Below are 24,028 nucleotides of genomic sequence, written 5' to 3'. Positions count from 1 at the left end.
CACAGAACTGAAAAGTCACAATACAGAACATTGATATGGGGAGTCAGTGGGGCATTGCCGTGAATAACCTTGGTTCTGTGGCTCTTAAAACTTTGGAGCTAAGCCAGCGGTGGTGGTGCACACACCTTTAATCCCAGCTCTCGAGAGGTAGAGGCAGGCAGATCTCTGTGAGTTGGTCTACAGAGTGAGTTCCAGGACAGCCAGGACTATTCCACAGAGAAACCCTGTCTTGAAAAAAAGTAATAATAACTTTGGAACTAGTTTGCTACATGAATTTGTAAGAGTTTGGAAGTGTAGGTTGGAGAAACTCTGAAAGCAGAGCTAAAAGGTCAACCCTGGTAGAAGGTCAGAACACTAGGCCATAGTTTTTTGAGTCTCAGATGGGAATGATGTTTCTGTCAGGAGTTCATGTTACCTTCTGGAAAACCATTAGTCTGAACCCAGGAGCTAAACGAAGTCCTCTCTCTTCAGTCAGTTATAACAAGTATCCTGAGCTCCCCAAGGCAGACAGATGCAGAGAACTGCATGCACCACCATGGGTGGACTTAAGGACAGCCGAGCAGGGATGGAGCGATGTTGTGGGCTCAGGATCTCCTTGAACTGTCTAAGCAGCATTCCTTCCCCCGTGTGGGGCCAGGAGCACCTCTCCAGATACTGAAAACACACACTTTCAGTTGCTGATCACACAGTGTAGGATTAAGGTCTTTTGGGGGTCTGCCAAGTGACTTTCAAGGGGCCCTTCTTGCACAAGCCTTACCTACAAGCTGCCATCCACAGTTTCCAATTGTGGCATCTTTAAAGTGCACAGAACACTTGGGAAGTACTTGCAAAGCTATCTTGTCTCCCCTCTCCATCTATTCAATATTATTGCATCTTTCCAAGGTTTTTCATTTAAAAAAAATATAGATAAGAACTTTGTTTTCACACTAACGTTGCACTGTTTTATGTGGAACCTATTTAAATTATATAATTAGGATTTTAAGTACAATTGGCATAAATAGGTTTAGAAACCACTCATCCAATAAGAATGCAAGTTTTCTGCCCTCCAGCCTGGCCTTGGCCCCTGGGTGTGATGAAGGGAGCAGGTGGGTAAGGGAGGAGCTTCCTCTGTAGCCAGTGAGTGGCTCCTGCTGGTCCTTTTCTGTTAATTAAAGTCCTTGCCTGCTGCCAGCCTCCTTCACCTGCCCCAGGGAAGGAAGTTGATTCCTCTGATCTGCCTGCTTCCTGTACTTTTGGAAAAGTGTGGAATCGCTCTCTGTGCTCCAGGGCCCAGGGTGGGGGCATCTCTATACTTCTTCCATTAATTAAGCATAGCTCAGTGCTTCTGAGAAAACAACCTCAGGGCTCCTGGAGTCTTCCACCGTGGAAACTCTTTGTCATTTGCTGGCAAAGACCGAGGGATAGATAGACAGCAGGGTGGTCACAGTCACCACAGGGTAGCAGGGGCACTTTCACACATGGGCAGCACAGGCTTCACTAACAAACGCAAACTGGTGCCCTTCGAGCAGCTGAGAGATTTTTATCCCAGGGTTTCCTGTTTCTAGAAATGAACTTACAGTCTATCCTTCATCACAACCAGACCACATCTAATTCCCCAACAGGACCAGGACAGTTAAAAATGGGATTTTCTTGTCCCCCAAAGACTAGTTGTAAGCCAGGACTGACTATCCAGGCTAGGAACAGGCAAGAGGCCTGGCTGAACCTTTATCTTATGTCCATCCCAGACATGCTACCCCTTCCTTACCAACAAATAGTTTAATGCCTTTCTCTTTATCTGCACTGGCCATCTCTTTCCCAGCCACCATCCTCCCCTTCTTCATGCATTTATGGGGGCCATTGTTCTAGCAAAGCAGGCCTCGTCTCTGACATAAGTGGGTGGCGGGTGCTGGCAAGCTACAGTAACAGTATGAGAAAGAAAAATGCCTGTGTACTCTTATCCATCTGGGCATAGTGCAGTGTCTCATGAGGGGCAGGTCCCGCTCGCCAAAGTGACCATCGTCTCCCAGCAAGCTGCAAGTGTCCATGACTCGATGGAAAAAGGCGGGTACATTCTGGGATGGCAACACTCAGAATTGAGGCTAAGTCTTGTCTCTGAAAACAGCTACTCCTGTGTTCTCATTGTCACACGGTCTTTTTTTTTTTTTTCTTTCCACTCAGAAATTCAAGTTTTTAGGACTCCCAGCACACATGGGTGACATGTGGCATTTGATCTTGTTCTCTTAGGGGCTTATTCCCATGGAGGAGTCCCAAGCTGTGGTCTGTCTACACTTTCTTCTTTTAGAAAAATGTCTTGAAGGACTTATTTTTATTCATATGTCTGTGTATGCCACACACACGGGGGTGTCCACAGAAGCCAGAAGAATCTGTCAGATCCCCTGGAGCCGGAGTAAGAAGCGATTATGAACTGCTCCATGTAAGTGCTCAACTTGGGTTCTCTGGGGGAGCCGCAAGCACTCTTAACTCCTGAGCCATCTCCCTAGCCCCTGTCTGCACTTTCTTATACAAAGGGGTCCTGGTGGTGTGCTGTCACTGTTTCCAGACTCTGAATCTTCACGGAAGGGAGATTATTCAGGCCCTGTCTGATGCCGGAGATTGTATTGGCCGGCAGGTTTTCTTCAGAAGATCCAATTGAAATCTAACCTGCTCTATTTCATTTTTTGTGGGTTTTAAAAAGTATTGGATTCTTTGTTTGTTTGGCGTGTGTGTGTGTGTGTGTGTGTGTGTGTGTGTGTGTGTGTGTGTGTAGAAGCTACAGGTAAACTTTGGGTGTCATTCCTTGGGTACTGCATATATTGTTTTTTGAGGAAAAAAAGCACTTGCCTGGAACTTGCCATGTAGTCTGGACTGGCTGGTCAGTGGATCCCAGGGACTCGTGGGTCTCAGGCTCCCCAGCACTGGGATGAGCTCCCCACACCAACTCAAGTGGGCCGGAACTCAGTCTTCAGGCTTGTACAGTAGGCACTTTGCCAACCAAGCCACATCTCCAGCTCCTGCATGGTTCAATTTTGATATCCAAGCCCAGAGTGCTGAAGGGAGGCAGCCCAAGCCCTCCTGGATAATCCTGTCATACAAAAGACAGTTTCCCTGGTTCTTTGTGCACAGTGGAAAAAACAGGCCTGTTTATACTGTGCGATCAGGCTATTTCTTCTGCTATTGAAGGTTTTGGTTCTGTTTAACACTAAATAAAGCAGAACACATTTGTCAGTGAACTCGCTTCTCAAAGCCTGCTTTGAACAAGCGTAGGGTACTTGAAGACAACTCACGCCTTGCTCAGACCTAAAGAGGTCTAAATGTTTCAGATTCCTTATGCCCCTTCAGACATCTGGATGCTTTTAAAAGAGAAGCCCACCCACTCAGGGTGTGACCATACAATGTGGAATTTAGATGAATATTTCTATTCTCTGGTATAATAAAGACGCACCCTTGGAGTCCTAATGTGCATCTCTCTGCTTAATGGAATTTACACAGTGACTGTAGCTCTCAGCATGGATGTGGAAAGTGAAGCTTATCGTAGAACCTATTTCAAATAGATGCAAGAGATACTCTTTGTGTGACGGACAGGCATTTGTCTGAGGTAATGATTTTTTATGAAGACTGTATTTTTGAAGGAAAGATACAGATCATAGAGCATTCCTGGAATGCATTTGCAAAAACACTATTTGGAAAACAGCCCAGAGGCTCTGATGGTAATAGTGAGCTGAGGGAAGGGTTAGCGTCCACTGAGCTCTTCCATGGTGGTAGTCTCATCTGCTTTACCTCAAGCTGTAGGAGAGGGAATGAGGCTTAGCAACAGAGCAGACATCCTGGGGCTCAAATCGAATTTTGGGGTTTGTAAGTGTGTGTGTGTGTGTGTGTGTGTGTGTGTGTGTGTGTGTGTGTGCGCACGCGCATGCACATGCAGTGCAGGGTTTTGGATAGTGTGTCATATCTTAGCAATCCCTAAATGCTGATGGCTTGGCAGCTATTATGGAAGAAGCTCAGTCACCTGTCTTTCCCTGACTGTGTAGCCTGTAACTTTCACTGTGGGAAGGTGTCTTTTGTGATGGCTGGCTATTTCAGATGCCTTATCACATGGGTGAGGAAAATGGGGGCTTGGGTGCATTGGTTGAGTTATGCAAGAGGACAATAACCAAGATGGTGGCTCAGGCAGGAGATTGTGGTCTGTCACCTGTGTTCCGCCCTCCCCCCCCCCCCCCACTAACAATGGAGGCTCTCAGTGGCTTTGGAAGCTAGTCCCAGGTCAGCATATGTAACATGAATTCCTAAATGGTCTTATAATAAAAACCTGGGGCCCGATATTGGGGTAAATGCTGGAAGATCAGAGAGACAAAGGAACAAGCCACAGCCACTTCTCACCTCACCAACTCCACGAATCCTCTGACTGGATGTCTCTGAGTCCTCACCCAAAAGCTCCAGCTGAAAAAGCCTCTAGCTGAACAGGACACTTCTGCCAAAAAGCCTTTAGTCCCTGTCTCTTCACACCTTATATACCTTTCTCTGCCCAGCCATCATTTCCTGGAATTAAAGGCGTATGTGCTTCCCAGTTCTGGGACTAAAGGTGTGTGCCACCACTACATGGCTCTGTTTCCTCTCCTAGACTGAGCCAATCTCATGTACTCCGGGGTGGCTTTGAACTCACAGAGATCCAGATGGATCTTGGCCTCCTGCGTGCTAGGATTAAAGGTGTGTGCCACCATTGTCTGACCTCTATGTTTAATCTAAAGGCTTGTTCTGTTCTCTGATCTTCAAGCAAATTGTATTAGGGTACACAATATATCACCACAAGCATACTTCCTGTATGAACCTAGACCTGTCAAGTCCCTGTGATATTGTTTAGTTACATGATTTTTCTTGTTCAGTTGTTTGCCTCCAATGCCTCATCCTGCTTCTCCCCTTAGAGCGGCCTTTGAGAACAATTTGAGACAGTAGCTACTTAAACAATGTCAATCCAGTGTGTAACCAAAGGGTAACCTGTCTGCATGAGTCTGCAGTGGATCTTCACCCATGATGACATTTCCAAAACCATGCATTCTGTGAGTGTGGGATCTTTTCTACTGGCAGGCACTGGGCACACCCCCTAGTAATGATTTCAATGGGCTTCCTATATTCAGAATGACAATAATACACAGGACTTTCTCTTGCTGTAGATACAGCCTGACATTGGCACCAAACACTCTTCAAAGCAACCATTATTATTCCCTGACATTGGAATATGAACTCCAGTTCAGAACTTCTAAATATTGGTGTTTCCCAAATGTCTTACCCGAGAACTTAACCATCCTTATGGAGATGTGACTATGTAAAAAGCCTGCAAAGATGCTGGCTGTGGAGTGTGGTGGTCCTGCCATACATGTGGGTTAGTATGATGCCAACCATTGGATCTTAGTTGCATGATTTAGGTCTGTGGTTCCAGAAAGTTGTCTTGAGAACGTTCTGCTGATCAAAGGGAATCCTGTTTTCTGTTTTAAACCAGGCTCCTTGAGCTGGGACAGCTGGACAGAAATCTGACATCAGCTCTAACTCAACACAGCTGGAAAAGTCTAGCATGGGCATTCAAGCCTACAGGTTTGATCACAAGGTGACTTGCAAATGATGTTTGAAATGATATTGGCTCTACTAACCTGTACCACAAAGGAACTATCTATAAGGTTACAGGGCATCCTATGAGGCTGATAAAAGAATGTGTGTGTGTGTGTGTGTGTGTGTGTGTGTGTGTGTGTGTGTGATGACACTGTCTAGGAGTGCAAGAAAGGGATCGTTTTTCCTTCTGATTAAAGAATTACAAGGTGTTTACCAGACACCATAGATATCCCAGAAAAGCCATCATATAATGTTGGAAAAATTGGGGTACTGTCTTGGGGTTCTTAGTCTCACTAATACAAAAAAATTGAGACAGAAGGCTTAGGGACAAAGAATGTGATCAAATGGAAGCCTTGGGATAATTCATTAGCATTTGAAAAGAAACCCCAGGGCAGGCAATAAAATCTTGTAGGGAGGAGATTGGAGAAGAGAAGTGAGCATCGACAGAATCTGTAAGAAAGAGGAAAAGCAGAAGAACTCAACTCAGAAAGGCCTAGGACCCAATAGAACCTCAAGGATGCTACACGAGGGGACAGGAATTCTGGGAAGGAAAATGTACATTATCTTAAGGTGAACCTACCTTCCACAGGGCGGCTACCAGCCAGGCCCCTGACCTGCCCCACAGGATTAAGCCTAAGTAGGAGACAAGGACCTGACCCCTCCTAGAGACAGATTCCATTTTCAACACATATGTGCATGTAGGTATGCATGGGCACATGTATGTGTTCATAAAATGCTGTTGTAGTCATTCAAGGCCAGCAGTTGCCCCAGAGGCAGAGGGATTACCCCAGACAGGTTATTATGGTCTGTACTGAGACTTGGACAGGCATTTAATGTTTGGAAAAAGCTCTCTCTCGCTCTCTTTCTCTGGCTCTGCCCACCGTCTTGAGAGCATCATCTGGCTAGTGCGGTCTAAGATGCAGCAAATCTTCTTCAGGAGTTTATGCATTAGCTTATATTCCATTACTGTCACCAAATGCCTAAGGCTGGGAACTTTATAAAGAAGAAAGGTCTATTTAGTTCACAGTGAGTCTGAAAGTTCAGGGTCAGACAACCCCATTGTTTGGCCTCTGGTGAGAGACCCTGTGGCTCTGTCAGCTCACAGTAAGTGGCGTTATGTCATGCAGAACAAATCACAGGGTGAGACAGGATGCCAGAGAGTCTCAGGCTGATTCTTTTAAAACATTCTTCCCAGCGGTAGAGTAACTTAGACACTGACTTCAGTCCCTTCTGAGGGTAGAACCTGGTAGCCCAGTCACCTCCCATCAGGCCCCACTGAGTGCCGCTGCACTGGGGGCCCAGTCTGCGCACAACAGCCTTAATGGTTAGCACCCTGTAGCGGAAGGTTGCACCCTGTAGTGGAAGGGCTCAACAGCATCCTCTGGGACCTCCTTTAAGGGAGGCAAAAGTCAGCAGAGATGTCAGGACTGCTGCAGCCTGGAGGAGTCAGACAACCCCAGAGTTTGTGTGGGCAGAGCTTCCTCATGGAGGCATTCCTTGAAGAGGAATAACAAGGGTCTGAGAACTGGGGTGTGAGCCACGCCCAGAAGGGGAAGAACTTCTTCTGCAGAGACTTGTTCATTCTGACCCACAGGGAAAAAGAGTCACTCCTCTGGGTAAATGACAGACGGGTGTCATTGCTGAAAAGATTGCTCAAGGGGCAAATTACAGGAGGGCTTACAGGACAGTTTTCAAAGACGCTGATACAACTCACACTGAATAATCTTCAGAACTGCTGATTCTGAGAAAGTCCAACTCAGCCAGGAATTCTGAGAGGGGCCGGAGGGGTGTGGTGGTAATTTTTAGTTATCAAGTATCAATTGTACAGGTTTTCTTTGCTTCTGATGCATTACAGACACTGCAGAGGTGCTGGACTCAACACGGTCATTGTAAACATTGTCACTTCTGGTCCATGTAGGCTCTGGCCTGGAGAGAGTGCCCGCCTTCTCCCTTCCTAGGAGCTGAGGCCTCCAGGAAGAACTCAGAGTGACTCTGTGTTGCCCTGAGGTGAAATAGGAGAGACTGGTCTTGGTGCCCAGGTCATCTGGTACTTGGAGACATTTTTCCCTTGGATGGAAAGGAGGAACCATGCTAGGTGGTTCCTGAGCCCCTATAGGCTGGGCCGCTCTCGGGGAAGCCCAGGATGCCCTCAAACCTCCGCCTGTGCCAGCTGTCTGCTGATGCCTATACTTTAACAGTTTCAGAGGGCTTGTGCCTCAGGCAGTTAGATCCCCATGTGGGACCTCCAGCCAGCATCTTACAATTCACCACTTTGGCTTATGCAAGATTTTCAGTGTTTCTGGGGTTTTCTTGAAGGACAACTTACTTGAAAAAAGTTTCCTTTATTTTAAGGGAAGGAGACAAAGTCTTTATATCTTCTGTATTCTTTATTCTTAACTATAGATAAATTCTTAACAACAAAGAAATGCATAAGAGAAACTGGTATGTGGTTCTCAGAAAGCCCCTCTATTGGTGAAATTATTAAGGCCACTCCACGTAGTTAAAAGGGAGGTTTATTTTGTGGGGTAACTTACAAATGAAGGGATAGGTTGTAGGATCTGGCAAAGGTATGGCACAGTCCGACAGTGTTCTCTGGAGAACTCTGCTCAGTCTACCTCCAGCGTCCAGGGTCCCGGAACCAAGAGAGAACTCTCCTCTGGATCCTGGGTCTTCAGCTTCCTCCTCTGCCCTGCCTTGTGGGTGTGACCATTACCGAAGCCTCAATGGGGGTTGGAACTTCCAGGCCTATGCTGGGATGGCTACCCACTACACCCCTTTCTTTTCTGATGGGACACCCGCAGGGGGTGCAGATCCTGAAACCCAAGAGCTGGAGAGAACAGCTTCAGGTGAGCTACTGTTAGAGAAGGGAGGAGCCAGCCCTGGTGTAGGGGGCTCCACACTTCCCAAGAGACCACGTTCTCCCAGGTGAGCAGCAGCACACACACACTCAGTGCCAGGACAGTACCACCATTGAGGCAGGACACCACCCCTATCCTCCTTCCAGGCAGCCACCATGTACCTAGGTGAGTGTGAAGGATGGGAAACAGTGGTCATGTTTCTTTCTCCTGCCTCTCACAATGTAAATCTCTTGTCAAGCTAAGTGTTCACCAAAGGGCCATTTCTTCCAAAGCCAAAGGGAAGTAAGGACCATGGCCAATTTGGAGGATTTTACCTGGAAATGATTGATGCTACACACACACACACACACACACACACACACACACACACCGCCTGCCTCTAACCATTCTCGCTATGCCTGGGCTGTTTTCCCCACTTTGCTGGGCTCATAATACTTTCATCTTGGTGTGATTCAGATCTTACATTTCTATTTGGCATGTGCACACACCCGTATGATTTTTTCCATGCTTATTAAGAAGTCTTCATAGAAATAATTCCAATTTGAATATGTAAATTGTTTCTGTGCAATAGATTCCGGGAGGTGGAATTACTGAGTCACAGGACAGGGACAACCTAGAGGGCTTGCTGTGCGGGCTGAGGTGGCTCAGCTTCGCACCTGTACTGTCAGTCTGCGCGAAGTTTTCGGAGGTGGCCTGTCTGGGGGAGGTGGAGAGCTGTATTCTTAGTTTGTTCAGCTTTCCATTCGTTGGTCCTTTTGGATGAAGACTGAGTTGTTTGGTTTGCTTGGCTCAGTGTTGAGTTCCTTCTTTTTCCATTGGCAGTCACGATTTATTTATTTGTTTTCTCTTTCATGTGTGATTGGTGGTCTGGCCACTGTCAGTCACTGCTCTGCAGATGTCCCTGCCTTCTCATTGACTTTGGGCATGCCTGTGGTGTTTGCTAGGCATGGCTTCTATCCTCACTGTGTGTTAAGCCCTCTCCTCTTTGCCCGAGTGACGATGCCATGACGTTTAAGATCATTAAAATCCATGGCTGTCTATTGTTTTCGTGTATCCTGTCCTCAGTGCTGTGGTTAAAGCCAAGCAAACCATCCCTGGTGCCTCACATTCCAACCATCATGGTATCCGTGCGTCCTTTCCGTTGCCTGGGGATTTCCTTTCTTTCATATAGGCAAATGTTTGCATTCTGTGAGGTTTCTCCAGTGTTTACATTAGTTATTTATAGTCTTCACTAGCACTGCTTTATTAAAGAGTTGTGAAGTGTTGCAGAGTGAACAAATGGAGCAAATGTTAAGGCAAGTATCTGGATTTGATTAGTATTCCTGGGTTCTGATGCTATCACATTATGTGGGATCTCTAAGGACTTGGAACAGTGCCACCAGGCCTGCCTACTTTTATGTGATAGTTAGATATTAGCTGCAATTTTTGTAGTAGCCTGGTCATTTAATATGAATAATAAAAAAAACCCTTAATTCCTTTGCAAAGTGCCTTTAATAGGCTTTCTAAGTCTTTCACACTTAGCTGAGAGAATATTGCCTTCATATTGTGGTTGAATTTAATTCTGAGCTGTTTCTTCCTTATTTTCTTCTTTATTCTAGAATTCCCTACTTTCTGTCCTCATTTTCTTGACCTTGTTAATTATTTTTAAGATTCTGTGGCCTTCTGTAGGCCAGGTGTTACTCATGGGGCCCTGGGATGAATGGCCAGCCAATGGCCCTTGTGTGAGAGTTCACAGCTCTTAGAGGACATAACTCATGTCTTAACTGATGCTCCACAAGGTGGACTTGTGTGGGGCCTTGAAGGCAGGGTTGGTTTTAGAGGATTGGGGAGGAGCATGTCCTCTTAGGAAGAACAGGGAGAGGAGGTGGTAGCTTATTGGTGAAATTATTAAGGCCACTCCACGTAGTTAAAAGGGAGGTTTATTTTGTGGGGTAACTTACAAATGAAGGGGTAGGTTACAGGGTCTGGGAAAGGTATAGCGCAGTCCAGCGGTGTTCTCTGGAGAACTCTGCTCGGTCTACCTCCAGCGTCCAGCATCCCCGAACCAAGCGAGCCACCTCCTCTTCATCCTTGGTCTTCCGCTCCCTCCTCTGCCTTGCCTTGTGGGCGTGATTATTACTGAAGCCTCAATGGGGGTTGGAACTTCCAGGCCAATGCTGGGATGGCTATCCACTACAGTAGCTCAGGCTACCTGGCTGGCCAAGGTCAGTTTGTGAGGGAGTCAGGGGGACAGCTGAAGTGCTTTTAGAACAGCTGGTGCTACAGCAACCTCTAGACTCTACTGTGTAGTGCTTCTGTGCTCAAGAGTGACAAGGGGACATCTGTTTGTTTCTGGGATGCGCATTGGAAAGGGAAATGCTATAGAGTTGGGTGCTTCAAGACCCATCTGTCTGTTCATTGAACCATGCTTGTCACATGCCTGATGCCTGGTGGGGGATCTGGCACTATGCCAGACACCATCACCTCTGCCCTAATGGGGTGGACTCACATAAAAAGTCTTGTGGTAGCACATGCTTATATTCCCAGAGCTAGGGAAGTAGAGATTGGTGACTCCCCAGGGCTTTCTGAGTAGCCAGCCTGGCCTCGTCAGTGATCTCCAGGCCAACCTCTCTGACTTAAAAAAAAAACCAAACAAACAACCAACCAACCAACCAAACAGGGTAGATGGCACTTGAGGAATGATAGCTGAGGCTTGTCCTCTGACATCCATACACGTGGACACACATGAGTATGCACACTTCCCACATGCATATGTCTCTATACACACATGAGCATGTATACTCTCATATATATACACATATAAGAGTGAATGAATAAATACAAGTAAATAAATAAGTAAACAAATAAATCTCCTCCAGAGTCTGGCTTTCAGGGGCTAAGTCTGATTTGTAGATGAATGCTCAGGGCCCTGTTAAATTCCTGTGCCCTTAAAGACATCCCTCTGCCCTTATTTGTTACCCCTGGAGACACCTCTGCCCCATTTGCTACCATTTCTATCATGTGAATTGTTTGAGAATTCAGCTGGAAAACTCAGGCTCCCTTGGATAAATCCATCTGGGGAACCTCCATGCTAAAGTCAAGCTTTAAACAGACCAGGTAAGGCAGGACCTATGTGTACACAGCTTATCCTTCAGTTCTGACTTGATCTTGGCTCCTGTGTTCTCAAGAACAACCTCCCAGGGAAATGGTGCCTCTTGCAGGGCTCCCACTGAGGCGCAGAAACCAGGAGAGCTGTCCGCGTGTCCTGACGGTACACGTAGCCCTCAGCATCCCAAAGCTGACTCATGATCCTTTTTCTCATTCTCTGACCAGGAATCTCACGTCATCTCTGCTGAAGTTGGAGAAAAATGTGAAGCCATAGGCTCAAGGCTCCTGCACCTTGAAGATCAACTTCATAGGGCGATCCACAGTCACGATGAAGCTCTCTTTCATATCCTTTCCATTTTTCAGAAGTTACTTTGCAAAAGAAAGTCTAAAAATGCATACCACTTCCCCATGGCTCCACAGATGGAGTGAATCGATGCCACTATTACCTAAAATTCAGCACATCTTGGATCTGAGTCGATTCAGTATGGAGCATCTCTCCTCTAGTTTTTGTAAACAATCCAATATTTTCAATTATTAAGCCCAGCTGCTAAGTGTTAGCCACAGAGCTCAGATAGGCACATAGCCAAAACCCAGGCAAAATAGAGGTTTTGGTGGGCTCCATTTGTGTGGCCATAGAGGAACAGCCAGAAAGAACCAAAGCAATTTTGCTGGCTCCCCTCCCTAAGGTCCTTTTCAAAACCAAGAGATCCAAAGGCTTCTTTGAAGTCCTTTGTCCTGCCTTCTGTATGTCATAGATAGTAGGGTATCAAACTAATACCACTGCAGTGCCTTCTTTCTGATGTCTAACACATACTCATGATTTAGCTTCACATAGTCCTCCTTGGTGCGGATAACTATATTTTCTGGCACCAAACTTGATATCCTGGTACCACATCTACAGACACCTTCATCAGAGCCCGCTGTCCTAGTCAAGTGGTAAGAAGACACATGGGCTCAATTGTGTATACAATGGGTGTTAAGATTTATTGACGAAACCAGTGTTAGGGTTGAGCAGCCGAGTACTTTAGTGGGTCCAGGCCAAGGCATGCTGCAAAGGAGATCACACGGTACAACAGACCTCACGCAAGAGGTTTATTGCAGCAGGAGAAGCAAAAGGCCATCTTGGAGTGGGGACATGAGAGAGAGACAGACTGACAGAGAGACTGGAAGACAGACAGAAAGAACAAGAGAGGTCCGTGATGTCAGGAGGAACCTTTTAAAGAGCACATGTGCTGCATAGGGAAAATATGCAACTTGTAGTGACCGTGGAAATGCACTGTACCTGTTGGAAGTGGGTGATGGTGTTTGGTGTCTGCTGGTACCTAGTCCCTGAAGGGCAGGCTGGTGACTAATTTCCAACAATGGGAAGCACACGTCCCTGGTGATGGATGCATGCTGTTTGTCACTGGTGAGCCCTTTAGAAGAGTGTGCATGGGTTCTGTCCTAGCTTCACTTCTAGTTGCTGTAATAAAGCACCCTTACCAAAAGCAGCTTAGGTTTAGCTGGGCGGTGGTGACGCAACCTTTAATGCCAGCACTCGGGAGGCAGAGGCAGGCAGATCTCTGTGAGTTCAAGGCCAACCTGGTCTACAGAGTGAGTTCCAGGACAATCAAGACTGTTACACAGAGAAACTTTGTTTCAAACGCGCGGGCATGTCACACACACAAAAGCAGCTTAGGCTTTATTTGGCTTACACTTTAAATGGTGTATTTGGCTGATACTTCCTGATTAAATTTCATCACTGGGGAGAAGTCAAGACAGGAAGTCAAGTGGCTAGTCTAGTCACATCATGTCCACAGTCAAAAGCAGAGAGAAACTAATGTACCCATGCTACCTGCTTGCTCACCCAGCTGGCTTTCTCCTGTCTTGTACAGCTCAGGGTCTAGCCTAGGGAAAGGTGCCGCCCACAGTGGGCTGGATCCTCCTATTTCAATTAACACTCAAGACAATCCTCCAAGGGCCAATCTGCTGTAGACAATTCTTCAACTGAAGTTCCCTTCTCAGGTGATTCTAGGTCCCAGCAAGGTGTCAGTTAAGAAGTTACACAGGGACATAGACCGGGTGGGGGGGGATGGGGAGCATACTTAGCCTGAATCCCTTGTTTTCAGTCATAAGTGGACAAGTGGCCCTTTGTATCTGCAGTCACCTCCTTGTCTATACTCTGTTCAGTACCCTGACTTTTAAGTGTTTGTGGGAGGTTTAGGTACTTTGGTCTTTGTTTCTCACTGCCTGACTTTCTAGAACCTTGGTTTCTGTTTTACTTTATCTCCATGCATATGTTTAAGTAGCTTTGAGCAGCCGAAGATTGTTCTTCTTCAGAAGTGTTCAGATGTATGGCTAATAACGGAGGCAGCATACTAAGTGGTAACTTTGCATTTTTGCCCTTGCTTATTAACTCAGCAGGCTGTTCCTTGAATGGCTTCTGCTACCATTTCTATATTTTTTAAAAAACGTTCTGTTCTGCACAGTGCCCTGGCTCTTCCAACTCTAGGATGTAAGCTATTACTGCACAGTTGCCCCAGGAAGCAGAAGGAGAAGGAAGTAACATGTTAAAAGATCATAGGCTTGAACTCTTCTAGGGGACATGTTGTCTATGAAATAAGACAGTGATTGTTACCAGGTCATGACACAGAGCCAAAGACTGGCGGGGGAGTGGGTGGCCCCAGGTCTGCTGGGACATGGAGGGGTTGGGATAGCTGGAGCAGAACATGACTCATGATCCAAACTAACATGATGGCAAGGCATGGTAGCTGGTGATACCACCCATGGTGTGGTGGGCATTTGTGGTGACGCTTCTTACATCTTTTGTGGCTCAGGAAACAGAGTGCTCGGGCCAGAAGCAGGGGGCAGGGGACCAGGATTAAGACCCTCAAGGCTCATCTCCAGTGACCCACTTACACCAGTCAGGAGCTACCACTTCAGGTTCCACAAGCCCACCAAAGAGCGCTACCGGCTGTCCACCAAGTGCTCAAGCACTGGAGCCTGTCCGGGACATTTCAGATGAGGACCATACCGCTGGGGCAGGAGGTACTGGGTTAGGTTTGAAATCAGCCCCTTCTTAGATAACATCTACACCACAGCACATGTTTACCTCAGTTTTCCTCCGAAATCCAGGCCACGTTCTGTGTCACTGAGCAAGAATAACATACAGAATGTGTCTTTAAGCTCCATGAAGTAGCACTTGGATTCGAGTATCACGACGACGGGTCCAAGACAGGAAGCCGAATTCACAATGCTCTGTGGGGCTCCCTAACAAACAAAAGCTGTTGTTTCAAATTAGAATTTATCAAGGCATCCAAAGAGGCTGCAGGAATCCCCCAGCCAAACTCTGACTGGTGTGTGTTTTCATTTGCAGTCAAAGGCACAGTGCTGAGTGTGGCTGAAAGGAAAAGCTGGCAACCAGTAACCCAGAAGAGGGAGGGTGGTGCCTCACTTGACTCCATTAAGCATGCTGCCAGGACCCACTGTGTATACATAGTAGATGATGCGTGTTGAGCCCAAGTCCATGCTGGAATGTGTGGATGTAAACCTACATGGGACACCTTTCTGGAGGATTTGAGTTCCAGATGCTGTGGCTGTCCATCTTTACTGGGGTGGGTCCTTATCATAAGACACATGCCTGCAGGAGCAAAGCAGGTGGTGTGCCAGCGTGTCAGACTCAGAGGGGTGGGCTGGGGACATGCGATATGGTGGGGGCTTCTAAACCTTCTGAACAGTTCTTGTACAGCCTGTTGGTGTCAGAGTTATAGCGGGCTGCTGGGTGGGGGAGGAAGGTTGGGTTGCAGAGCCGAGGACGGAGGAAACAGGCTGTTTCTCTGTCATCCTGGCAGGCTTCCTCAGTTACGGGCGTTGTGAACCACTCAAACCATCAGCTGAGGTGACCATGAGCCCCTGAACTGCACAAGTTAACTGGGAGAGCAGGTGGTGGGGAGGGTGCGTGATGCCTCTAGAGAGAGGATAGGGATGTGACTTCACAGCTAGGCATGCTGGGGATCCATTAGCAGTGGTCTGAACCTGCAGTATGATTTCACAGATTCTGGATTCTAATTAGCGGTTCTATTCCAAAAAAACCTTTTGAGTCTGGGTAACTGCTCCTCCATGTTCAGAATGCCTTAACTGGAAAGCGTTTGGGCTTGGTGAATTTTTAAGCAGAAGTGTTTCCCCCCTCCTTTCTTTTTCCTTTGCCTTCCATAGTTCACGATTGGAGGTGAGGAAGCACAGCATATCCTGGCATCTTTCAAAGCCGCAGGCAGTTCTGCCAGCCTCTGCTGAGTCATGGATGAGAAGGGCCAGGCTGATTCTATTTACATGGCATTTACATTCCTGTCCAGAAGCCCTCTTGGGAGCCTATTCTCTCTGCTCATTGGGAATGCACGGTGCCCAATTGATTCGTCTTGCTAGCCTTGATGGCATGCAGAGACTAACTGTATCCAGGCTCATGCATACACTCCACAGCCCCAAAGGGCTCCTGTCTGGTTTCACTTTCCAGTGTGTAGCCCAAAGAGGCCAAGGTAACAGAGCTGAGGGCTGATTGCCCTGCCTCCTTGGAAACATTCTTTTGCCTCTAAAACTCAAGAGCAGGAAGGACATCGGTCAAGTTCTTCAGTCATTTATAGTGGGAGAGCAGAGAGCCAGGCAGGCTGCTTTCTGAGGCATTGTGCATGCCCAGCTGATGGAAGGGTGGCAGCCATGTGCTTCCTTCTGCCTCCTGCCGAGGTCTGGGAGAGTTGGAGCAGACAATGTGTGCAGACCAGGATGGTCCTGCTGCCAGTGGGACACAGTATGAATTTAGCATGAGGTCAGTGACACAGTCTCCCTGGGCATATCGTCGGTCCTTTTGGCACCAGTGGACAGGATCTGGGTCAGGGGTCTCCAGGTTCTTGGTGTCTTATCCAGAGTACTACAATGAGTATACACAGATTTGTGGAAGTAGCAAAGATACTTTCTCCACAGAAAAGCAGTAGTGCAGGTCGGAAAATATGTTTTCAAGAATGACAACAGACACCATGAGTGAGGGTGCTCAAGGGTCCTCATTGCCATCTCAGGGTTTCTTTCATGGGGTTCAAGAGGAGGGATTTGGTTACTAGAATATGGTTTGTGTGGTTCTCTATTTCAACTGACAGATTTTTAAGTTATGTAACCATTTCTCTCATTCCCTTCCCATAATGCATCTGATATTAATCATATGCATACCAGATTATGCATAGGCATAGATGGAAAATAGGGGATTCTCCCTTAAAAGTTCATTTTGAGGACACAGTTTGCTTTATAGTACATGCATCTAAAACCAATCTAGGCCTGATCAGTACTCCTATCTGTAGCTGGAAGTTTTCCTGTGACCCACCCGTTTCCTGTGGAATCTCTTCCACCTGCATCTTACAGCTGTTTGGTCCCAAATAAACACACAGAAGTTTGTAATACTTAAAACTGCTCAGCCATTAGCTCAGGCCTACCACTGACTAGCTCTTACACTTAAATTCAGCCCATTTCTGTTAATCTATATATTGCCACATTTTCCTTGGTTTTACCTGTGTGTCATTAAATGCTGCTCCCTGGACAGCAGGCTGGCATCTCCTCACTCAGCCTTCCTCTTCCCAGAATTCTCTTTGTCTGCTTATTCCACCTATACTTCCTGCCTGGCTACTGGCCAATCAGCGTTTTATTAAACCAGTGTACAAAAGCATTATTCCACAGCACCTATCCTCCTACTGGGATAGTTGTTAAGAAGGTGAGAAATTGATTTCATTGTTCAGATATGGGTGTGCCTACAGCTCCATGCAGGTGTGTGGGGGGGGAGGGGGTCCTAGGTTGCTAATAGGTTGCTGAGTGCATTATTCTCAGGGATGTGTGTGCATAGCACTTGCAGCGAGAGTCTTAGGTTGCCAAGTGCATTGTTAGAAGAAAGATGTATGCACAATCAAAGCCAAGTGTGGTCCCAGGTTGTTAAACGATTCCTTATGCTTGCTTACTTCCTAGGTATGAACAGGGCTTTCTTAATAGCTCATAATGACTGATATCTTGCCTTTGACTCCCCATATAGTTTAATTTTCTACTGTAGTCCACAATGGCTACAGAGAATTATGTGTTACCTTTAATCTCAGCTACTTGGGAAGGGGAGGCAGAAAGATCTCAGGTTCAAGGTCAGCCTGGAAGCTTTCTGAGATCCTGTCTCAAACCCAATATAAAAAGAGAGTTGGAGATGTAACTCAGTGGTGGAATGCTTGTTTACAACACGAAGCCATGGGTTCAACTCCCAGCACCCCCTCCCCAAGAAAACATAGCAGCGAAAAGCAGACCAGTTCGGGTGACTTGAAGACCTACTGTGTGTATGCGTTCCTCTTTGTGTCTGTGCACACAGAGGCTGGAGGTTGGTATCAGATGTCTTCTATCAGTTGCTCTCAACTTACTTCTTATGACAAGGTCTCTCACTCATCCTGGGGGCCTCTGCCTCAGCTAGCCTGGCTGGTCAACCAGTCTCAGGGGTCACTGTCTCTGCCTCCTGGCACTGGGTGACATACACCACCGTGCCTGGCTGTGGAACGCAGGTCTTGGTGCTTACTCAGCCAGTGTTTTACCAGCTGCGCTCTCTCCCCAGCTCTGAAGACCCACTTTTGACTAACCTATCAGAATGGCCACTAGGAAACCCTGTTGATGGTAAAGCATTCCATTCCTATCACATAAGATAAGAAGACTCCATGGAACATTCCTGGTCTTCTGCAAATGACTGCCCTTCTGGATAGTATGGCCTGAGCACTGCGTTCCCAATGTTCTAAAGTCTCACGTCTAGTCAACAGCACATTTCAACAAATCACCTGCCTGCCTGACAAGTGTGTAGTGTCATCTGAGGTGGTGAAGATGGCCTTGGGTTCCGGAAGGTTTTAGAAGATGCCTGGGTGTCCATCCCCTGGATGTTATGATCATTAGTGTAATGCTTTTCTTAGATGCCCCAGTGCCTGGCAGTGCTCTGGGGGACTCTGACCCTCGGTTATTTAGATTCATGGAGCTCAGATCTATAAGACTCACACAGCTCCTTGGGGGCTTGTTCCTGTGTGGATGCAGTTAGCTCTAGTGCTAGGGTTGGATTTTGTTCAACACTTTCACATAAAACAAGCTCACGTATGTCAGTGGACTTCAGTCCTGAGCTTGTTGTGTTCCTGATGCAGAAATGGAATGCCAGCCCTGCTCTGCTGAGTAGCAGCCTGAAGATCTTGGTTTGGGGCTGTAGCTTAGTTGGTAAGGTACTTGGCTAGAATGCACAAGGTCCTGACTTTGGTCCCTTACACTGCACAAGGTGGCTCGCACCCATGATCCTAATGCACAGAGGCGGAAGCAGGAGGATCGGAAATTCAGAATAATCCTTGACTACATAGTGAGTTCGAGGCCAGGGATACAAGAGTCCTGTGTTAAAAGAAAAGAAGGAAGAAAGGAAGGCAAGGGGAAGGGAAGGGAGGAAAGAAAGGGCCAAGAAGAGGGTGGGAAGGAAGAGGAGGAGGAGATGATCTTGGTTAGATTATAAAGATAGTTAATTTTTTTTTTTCTGTACATCAGTGAGACATAGTGTTCAAATACAGTTTAGTGTGACCCAACTGCACATCTCTAGCCTTGACTTTCTCTGGAAAGCAACTCAGTCCCTGTGCCCTGTTTCTCTTGACTGACTTCGTAGTTTCTCCTTTCCTGTGTCCAAAGTTGAATCCTCAAGCTCAACGTAGTGGTACAGCGCTGTGATGCCAGCCTGAGCTGCACAGCAAGAGACAGTCTCCAAATGAAACCAACAAAAACGGAGTCCTCTCCCCTCTTCCCTTCCCATGTATGCCTTCCTGGCATTTTTTTCTCAGCACACTGCAACCTGTTTTCTCCATTCTTTGCTCAGCTCAGATATCAGGGAGATATTCTCGGTACGCCCTTTCTAAAACATTCAGAGTCCTCTTACCTTCCTCAAGGCCACTGCCATGAGCTCCTCATTAGTCTCTCTGTGCCTTGTCCCTCAGGCCATCCTCTGCGGGGCAGCCAGAGCACTGAGCCAGGACTCCTGGACTACCACTTCCCTGGGACTTTCAACATGGCTAATGTATGATAAATAAAAAAGAAAGGTGCAGTGGGTACCTTTCAGTGGGCCCTGCCAAGGTATGCCACTAAACAAACACACCAGAGTTGTGCAAGAGGCTTATTGGGGGAGGGGAGAGTGAAAGGGTGAAAGACTGTCGGAGTGGGGACCTGAGAGAAGCAGGAAGACAGACAGACAAGAGGAAGAAGAAAGGCGAGAGAGGAGCAAGAGGCAAAGAGATGCACGAGAGAGCGGCTGTGTTCTGGCGGGCACTCTGAAGGGGTGCTCATGTCTCATAGCTGACGGAGGAAAGGCACCTGGTGACAGGCAATGACCTGCTTTGCCACTGTGGAAAGCCAACATGCCATCCACCACACCTGCTCTCTGCTCTCTGCTCCCCTCACAGGTATTTAGTCCCCACCCAGAGCCAATTTGGGGCTGCTTTGTGGGAGAAAAAAAACACCCTACATCCAGTAGGGGCAAAGCAACAGTCAAACCTATTGAATGAGAGGAGGAGAGAAAGAATTCCTGTCCACACATCCCTTTCTCCCAAGTGTAATGTGAGGAACAGTCCTGAGTGCTTTCTCTGAGATGCAGATGGATTTAAAGAGAAACTTGGTGCACGGAGCATCTCAGAGCATGGGAGATTTACACATCTCCTTCCCAGGGCCACTGTCTGGAAGATGCCACTGTTGTATCCTCTTGGAATATTATCTAGCCATAAATGGCTTATCTCTGGAATAGTTTTTCCAAAATTATTCCACAGAAGTGCTCTGTGACTGTCCACTGCACCTTCCAGTTTCGGTTTTATTCTGGATACTTCCATTTCAGCACACACTAACTGTCACCACCCCTCCCCCACAAAGTATAGCTGATGGCCAGCAGGTGAAATTTTGTAAATATGAACATGATTTTGGAAAAGATTTGGCTTTTTATTTTAAGCGTGTATGTGTTGAGGGGGTGGTATGTGCACATGAGTGTAGGGATCCGTAGAGGTCAGAAAAGGCTGTCCTATCCCCCAAACCTGGAGTTACATGTAGTTGTGGGCCATCTGATGTAGGTGCTGGGAACTGAACTGGAGTCCTCTTCAAGAGCAGCAAATGCTCTCACCTGCTGGGCCATCTCTTCAGCCCCTGGGAATGGGATTTTGACTGTCTTAGTGATTCTTATGCCAAAGGAAAATTTCAGGCACCATGTTGGGAAATAAGCCATAAACCTCATGGTACCTCACAAAAGACTCTTTCTCTCTTTCTTTCTTCCCTCCTGCTCCCTCTCCCTCTCTCTGCCCCCACCCCCCACCCAGCCTTTAGGCCCTGCCTCGGTGACTAAGCTGTGAGATTCTATAGTTTACAGATGGGATGATTAAGTATACATGATGTGATTTTCCCAGCTTCCCAGGGGACTTGCATTCTCAGATCCCATTTTACTGACTCTTTGGTGCAATAATGGAAATTATTATGTGTGAAACTGATGTGTTAATTTAATTTTATAATTTAGTCTTTCACTCTGGTGGCTTTTCTCTGTCTTCAGCCTTTTTAGTTTGCTCTGTGGTCCCAGAAGTTTTCTGAGCATCACTTTTTGGCTTCATTTCTCTCTATGAGACTCCTGTCATCACTTAGCAGAGTATAGAGTGTTGTGAAACACCAGACCAGTGTCAGAGGTAATCAGATCCCAGGATGTCAGGATCCAGAGGCCACTGTGCACTCTGCTTACTCCTTACCAGAGACCAGACCTTGTGACGAATTTGCAGCTTGGTGTTCAGTCTGGTACACAAATTTTGGCTTGCAAAAAGTCATATGACACCCTCACCCCACCCTGAGATTAGTACACTATTCCAGGGGCCTGGAGGAATGGAGGAAAAAACCACTTTTACAGCAAAACCCAAAGGCATTTTAGTGGGTGGCTTCCTTCCGTTCTCTGCCTGTACTGTCCTTATTCCCTTCAAGTTCAAGCGCAGATGGTGGACCGTCCTGGGAGTGTATGTACATGCCACAGAAACTGAAATCTGCTGAAACTTCCAGAAGATTTTTTTTAAAAAAATGTATTTGAACTTTCCAGGGTGAATTGGCATTTCTGCTTAGCAAAGGCTCATTTGCATAGTTCCCAAGAGCTTTTGGAGCTTCTTATCCTAAAAAGGTTGAGAGAATTTTTGTTAATTACACCCCCAGGGCGTGGCTTTCTGTGGCCCCATGTTGACCTTGAACCTGAGGAGAACAACATTGCAGTGCCGGGGAACCTGTGGCCTTCTGAGTGTCTGTACTGTCCTCAAGCTCAGCTTCCTCCATGTCTGACCTCATGGTGGCTTGACCTCACCTGAAGAGTTGGGCATAGTTAGGCGCTGCCAACTTATTTCTCCTTTCCCATTGTCTCTACTGGATGAGGTTGTATCCTTTGCTCAACCCAACTCAGAGTTTTGACAGTGGCACAGAAGAGACAGGGGAACTGATTATGTAGAAACAGAAAGACTCCTGTTGGCTAAGTGTTTTGTTGAACATCTAGAGAACTGGTTTCTTGGGAGAGCCCTTATCGATCCTGTGTTATCATTTGATGAGCTCTTTTTGACTGTTTTCTTTCCAGAAGGAACCACTTTACCAGTTAGGAAATTAGTAGCCCATGATTTTAAGAAGCAACCAATCTACAAACCCAGACAGGGGAAGATTCTTTAGCTCTAAACTGGAAAAATGGCAGCAGCCTAGAGCCTAGGATGGTGTAGAGTCCAAAGGTACCCACTGAGAAGAAACAGAGCTTTAAAGAACTTTGTGCCAGAGTCTTGTGAGTACACAGTTCCTGGTGCTGAGCTGGCTGGCTCACGTCAAGAGTACCCTCTGTGCATACAGTCGATGTTAGGGATTCCTCCTTATAGTGGCCCCCGATGCTAGGTTTCTGGAGGAGGCTCTGATCTCCAACCCTTCCCTCTCCACTCTCAGAGCATTTGGAGTGACAGTTGTCCACCCCAGCTTGGGAACTGAGAAGCTCTGTGGCCACACTGTCAAATGTCACTGAGCATCAGAGTAGGACATCTATCTCAGCTTGACAGCTGAGTCTTGCTTCAGAGTTTTTAAACCAAAATGTAAAAGTTAATAACCTTGGACCTGGCAGAAGTCATGATGGTTTTTTAAAAGAGGAAGTATAAAATTTTCATCAATATTTAATTGCCAGGGTTTGGGAGACCATGGAGCTGCGGTTCAATGTCAGCGTCCACCTGCTCTCTGCAGGCTGGCTTGCTCTCACTGGCCCTATGGGGCCTCCTCCTTGTGTGCTCCTTAACAGCATCCACAGTCTCTCCACGGGGAGCTCCAGATGGTGAAGGAAACGTTACAGGCCATGATCCTGCAGCTTCAGCCACCAAAGGAGACAGGAGGAGAGGCTACAGCTTCCCATTTGACAGCTGGTGTTCAGGAAGCACAGGCCTGAGGTGTGAGCATGGAGTGAGAGCTGGGGCAAGGGTGAGCCACATGGCATCAGTGTGGAGTGGGGGCGGGAGAAAGGGTGAGCCATGTGGCATCAGTGTGGAGCAGGGGCTGGGAAGGGGATAGGCCACATGTTGTCAGTATAGAGTTTGTGGGCATGGAGGTGGGCCACCCCATCATCAGTATTATTCTGTTTCAGCCACTCTCCCTGCATTTTCCCCGTGTGTCTGGACCAATTCCAAAACACAGAGCCTTGCTGGCCTCCTATGGGAAGGTGGCCCAAGCTTTATCACAGACTGAGATGGGGGAGTGACTTGATACTTCTCCCGGTTGTCACAAGAGGTTACTGTCCCATGTCATGGCGGGAGCATCTAGTATGGGAGCTGATAGTGATTTAATCTTGACTGGGTGAATTTTCCTGGAATTTGCTTCTTTTCTCACTACCTTTTCTGTTTTCTGCTGCAGCATGATCTTTCTCCATTCAAGAACCTCTGAGGGTAACCAAACCTGAGATGGCCACTGCCCTGCCATGTCTCTCTATGGCCACTCCAATGCCTGGAGCCCAGGAACCTCAGAGTCTATGTGGAGCCTTGGCTGTCCAGGCTACTTCCCCTGGGGCTCTGCTCAGTCTCAGGAGATTGCCCCGGGGCACCTTCACAGTATCTTGGCACCTTTGTGTTCTTCAGCCATGACTACAGCTCAGAAAGGCACCCCCCTTCCCCAAGCCTGCTGTTTCAGGTCTTTCTGAGATTCAGGCCAGTGAGGTGGGAGGTGGGAGGAGTGTGGGGTGGGACAGGGTGCAGGTGGGGACAGGTGACTCTTTTGAGCCAGTCTTTCTATTCCTACTGAACCTATTATCCCCTTTGGTTCCAAGGAATCACAGAACAATGTGGGTTCACTGACGCAATGTGCTCCATAATGGCATACTCAAGTCCCTGTGACTTGCTCCTTGGGCCCAGCTGAGATTCCTGCTGAGGGGGTTGCAGGCAGGTTGTTCAAGCAGGCTCACAGGATGCACTAAATGTGTTAGCTAGTTTTCTGTTGCTGTG

General features: G+C 47.2%; 1 protein-coding gene across 1 annotated transcript in view; it reads left to right on the top strand.

Annotated features, from left to right (window-relative positions):
* Positions 1 to 23,782, top strand: part of Disc1 (DISC1 scaffold protein) — a 195,218-nt gene extending 171,436 nt beyond the window's left edge. Inside the window, exons 12-14 of the mRNA XM_036189228.1 lie at positions 11,751 to 11,868; positions 22,847 to 22,984; positions 23,445 to 23,782. Of these exons, the coding sequence (XP_036045121.1) occupies positions 11,751 to 11,868; positions 22,847 to 22,983 (255 nt within the window). The 3' untranslated portion in view covers position 22,984; positions 23,445 to 23,782. The remainder of the gene's footprint in view (positions 1 to 11,750; positions 11,869 to 22,846; positions 22,985 to 23,444) is intronic.
* Positions 23,783 to 24,028: the final 246 nt, after the last annotated feature.

This window comes from Onychomys torridus, chromosome 5 (genome assembly GCF_903995425.1).
Source record: "Onychomys torridus chromosome 5, mOncTor1.1, whole genome shotgun sequence".
NCBI lineage: Eukaryota > Metazoa > Chordata > Mammalia > Rodentia > Cricetidae > Onychomys > Onychomys torridus.
Note: the sequence above shows the minus strand (reverse complement) of the source record. Positions and strands in the feature narration are given on the sequence as shown.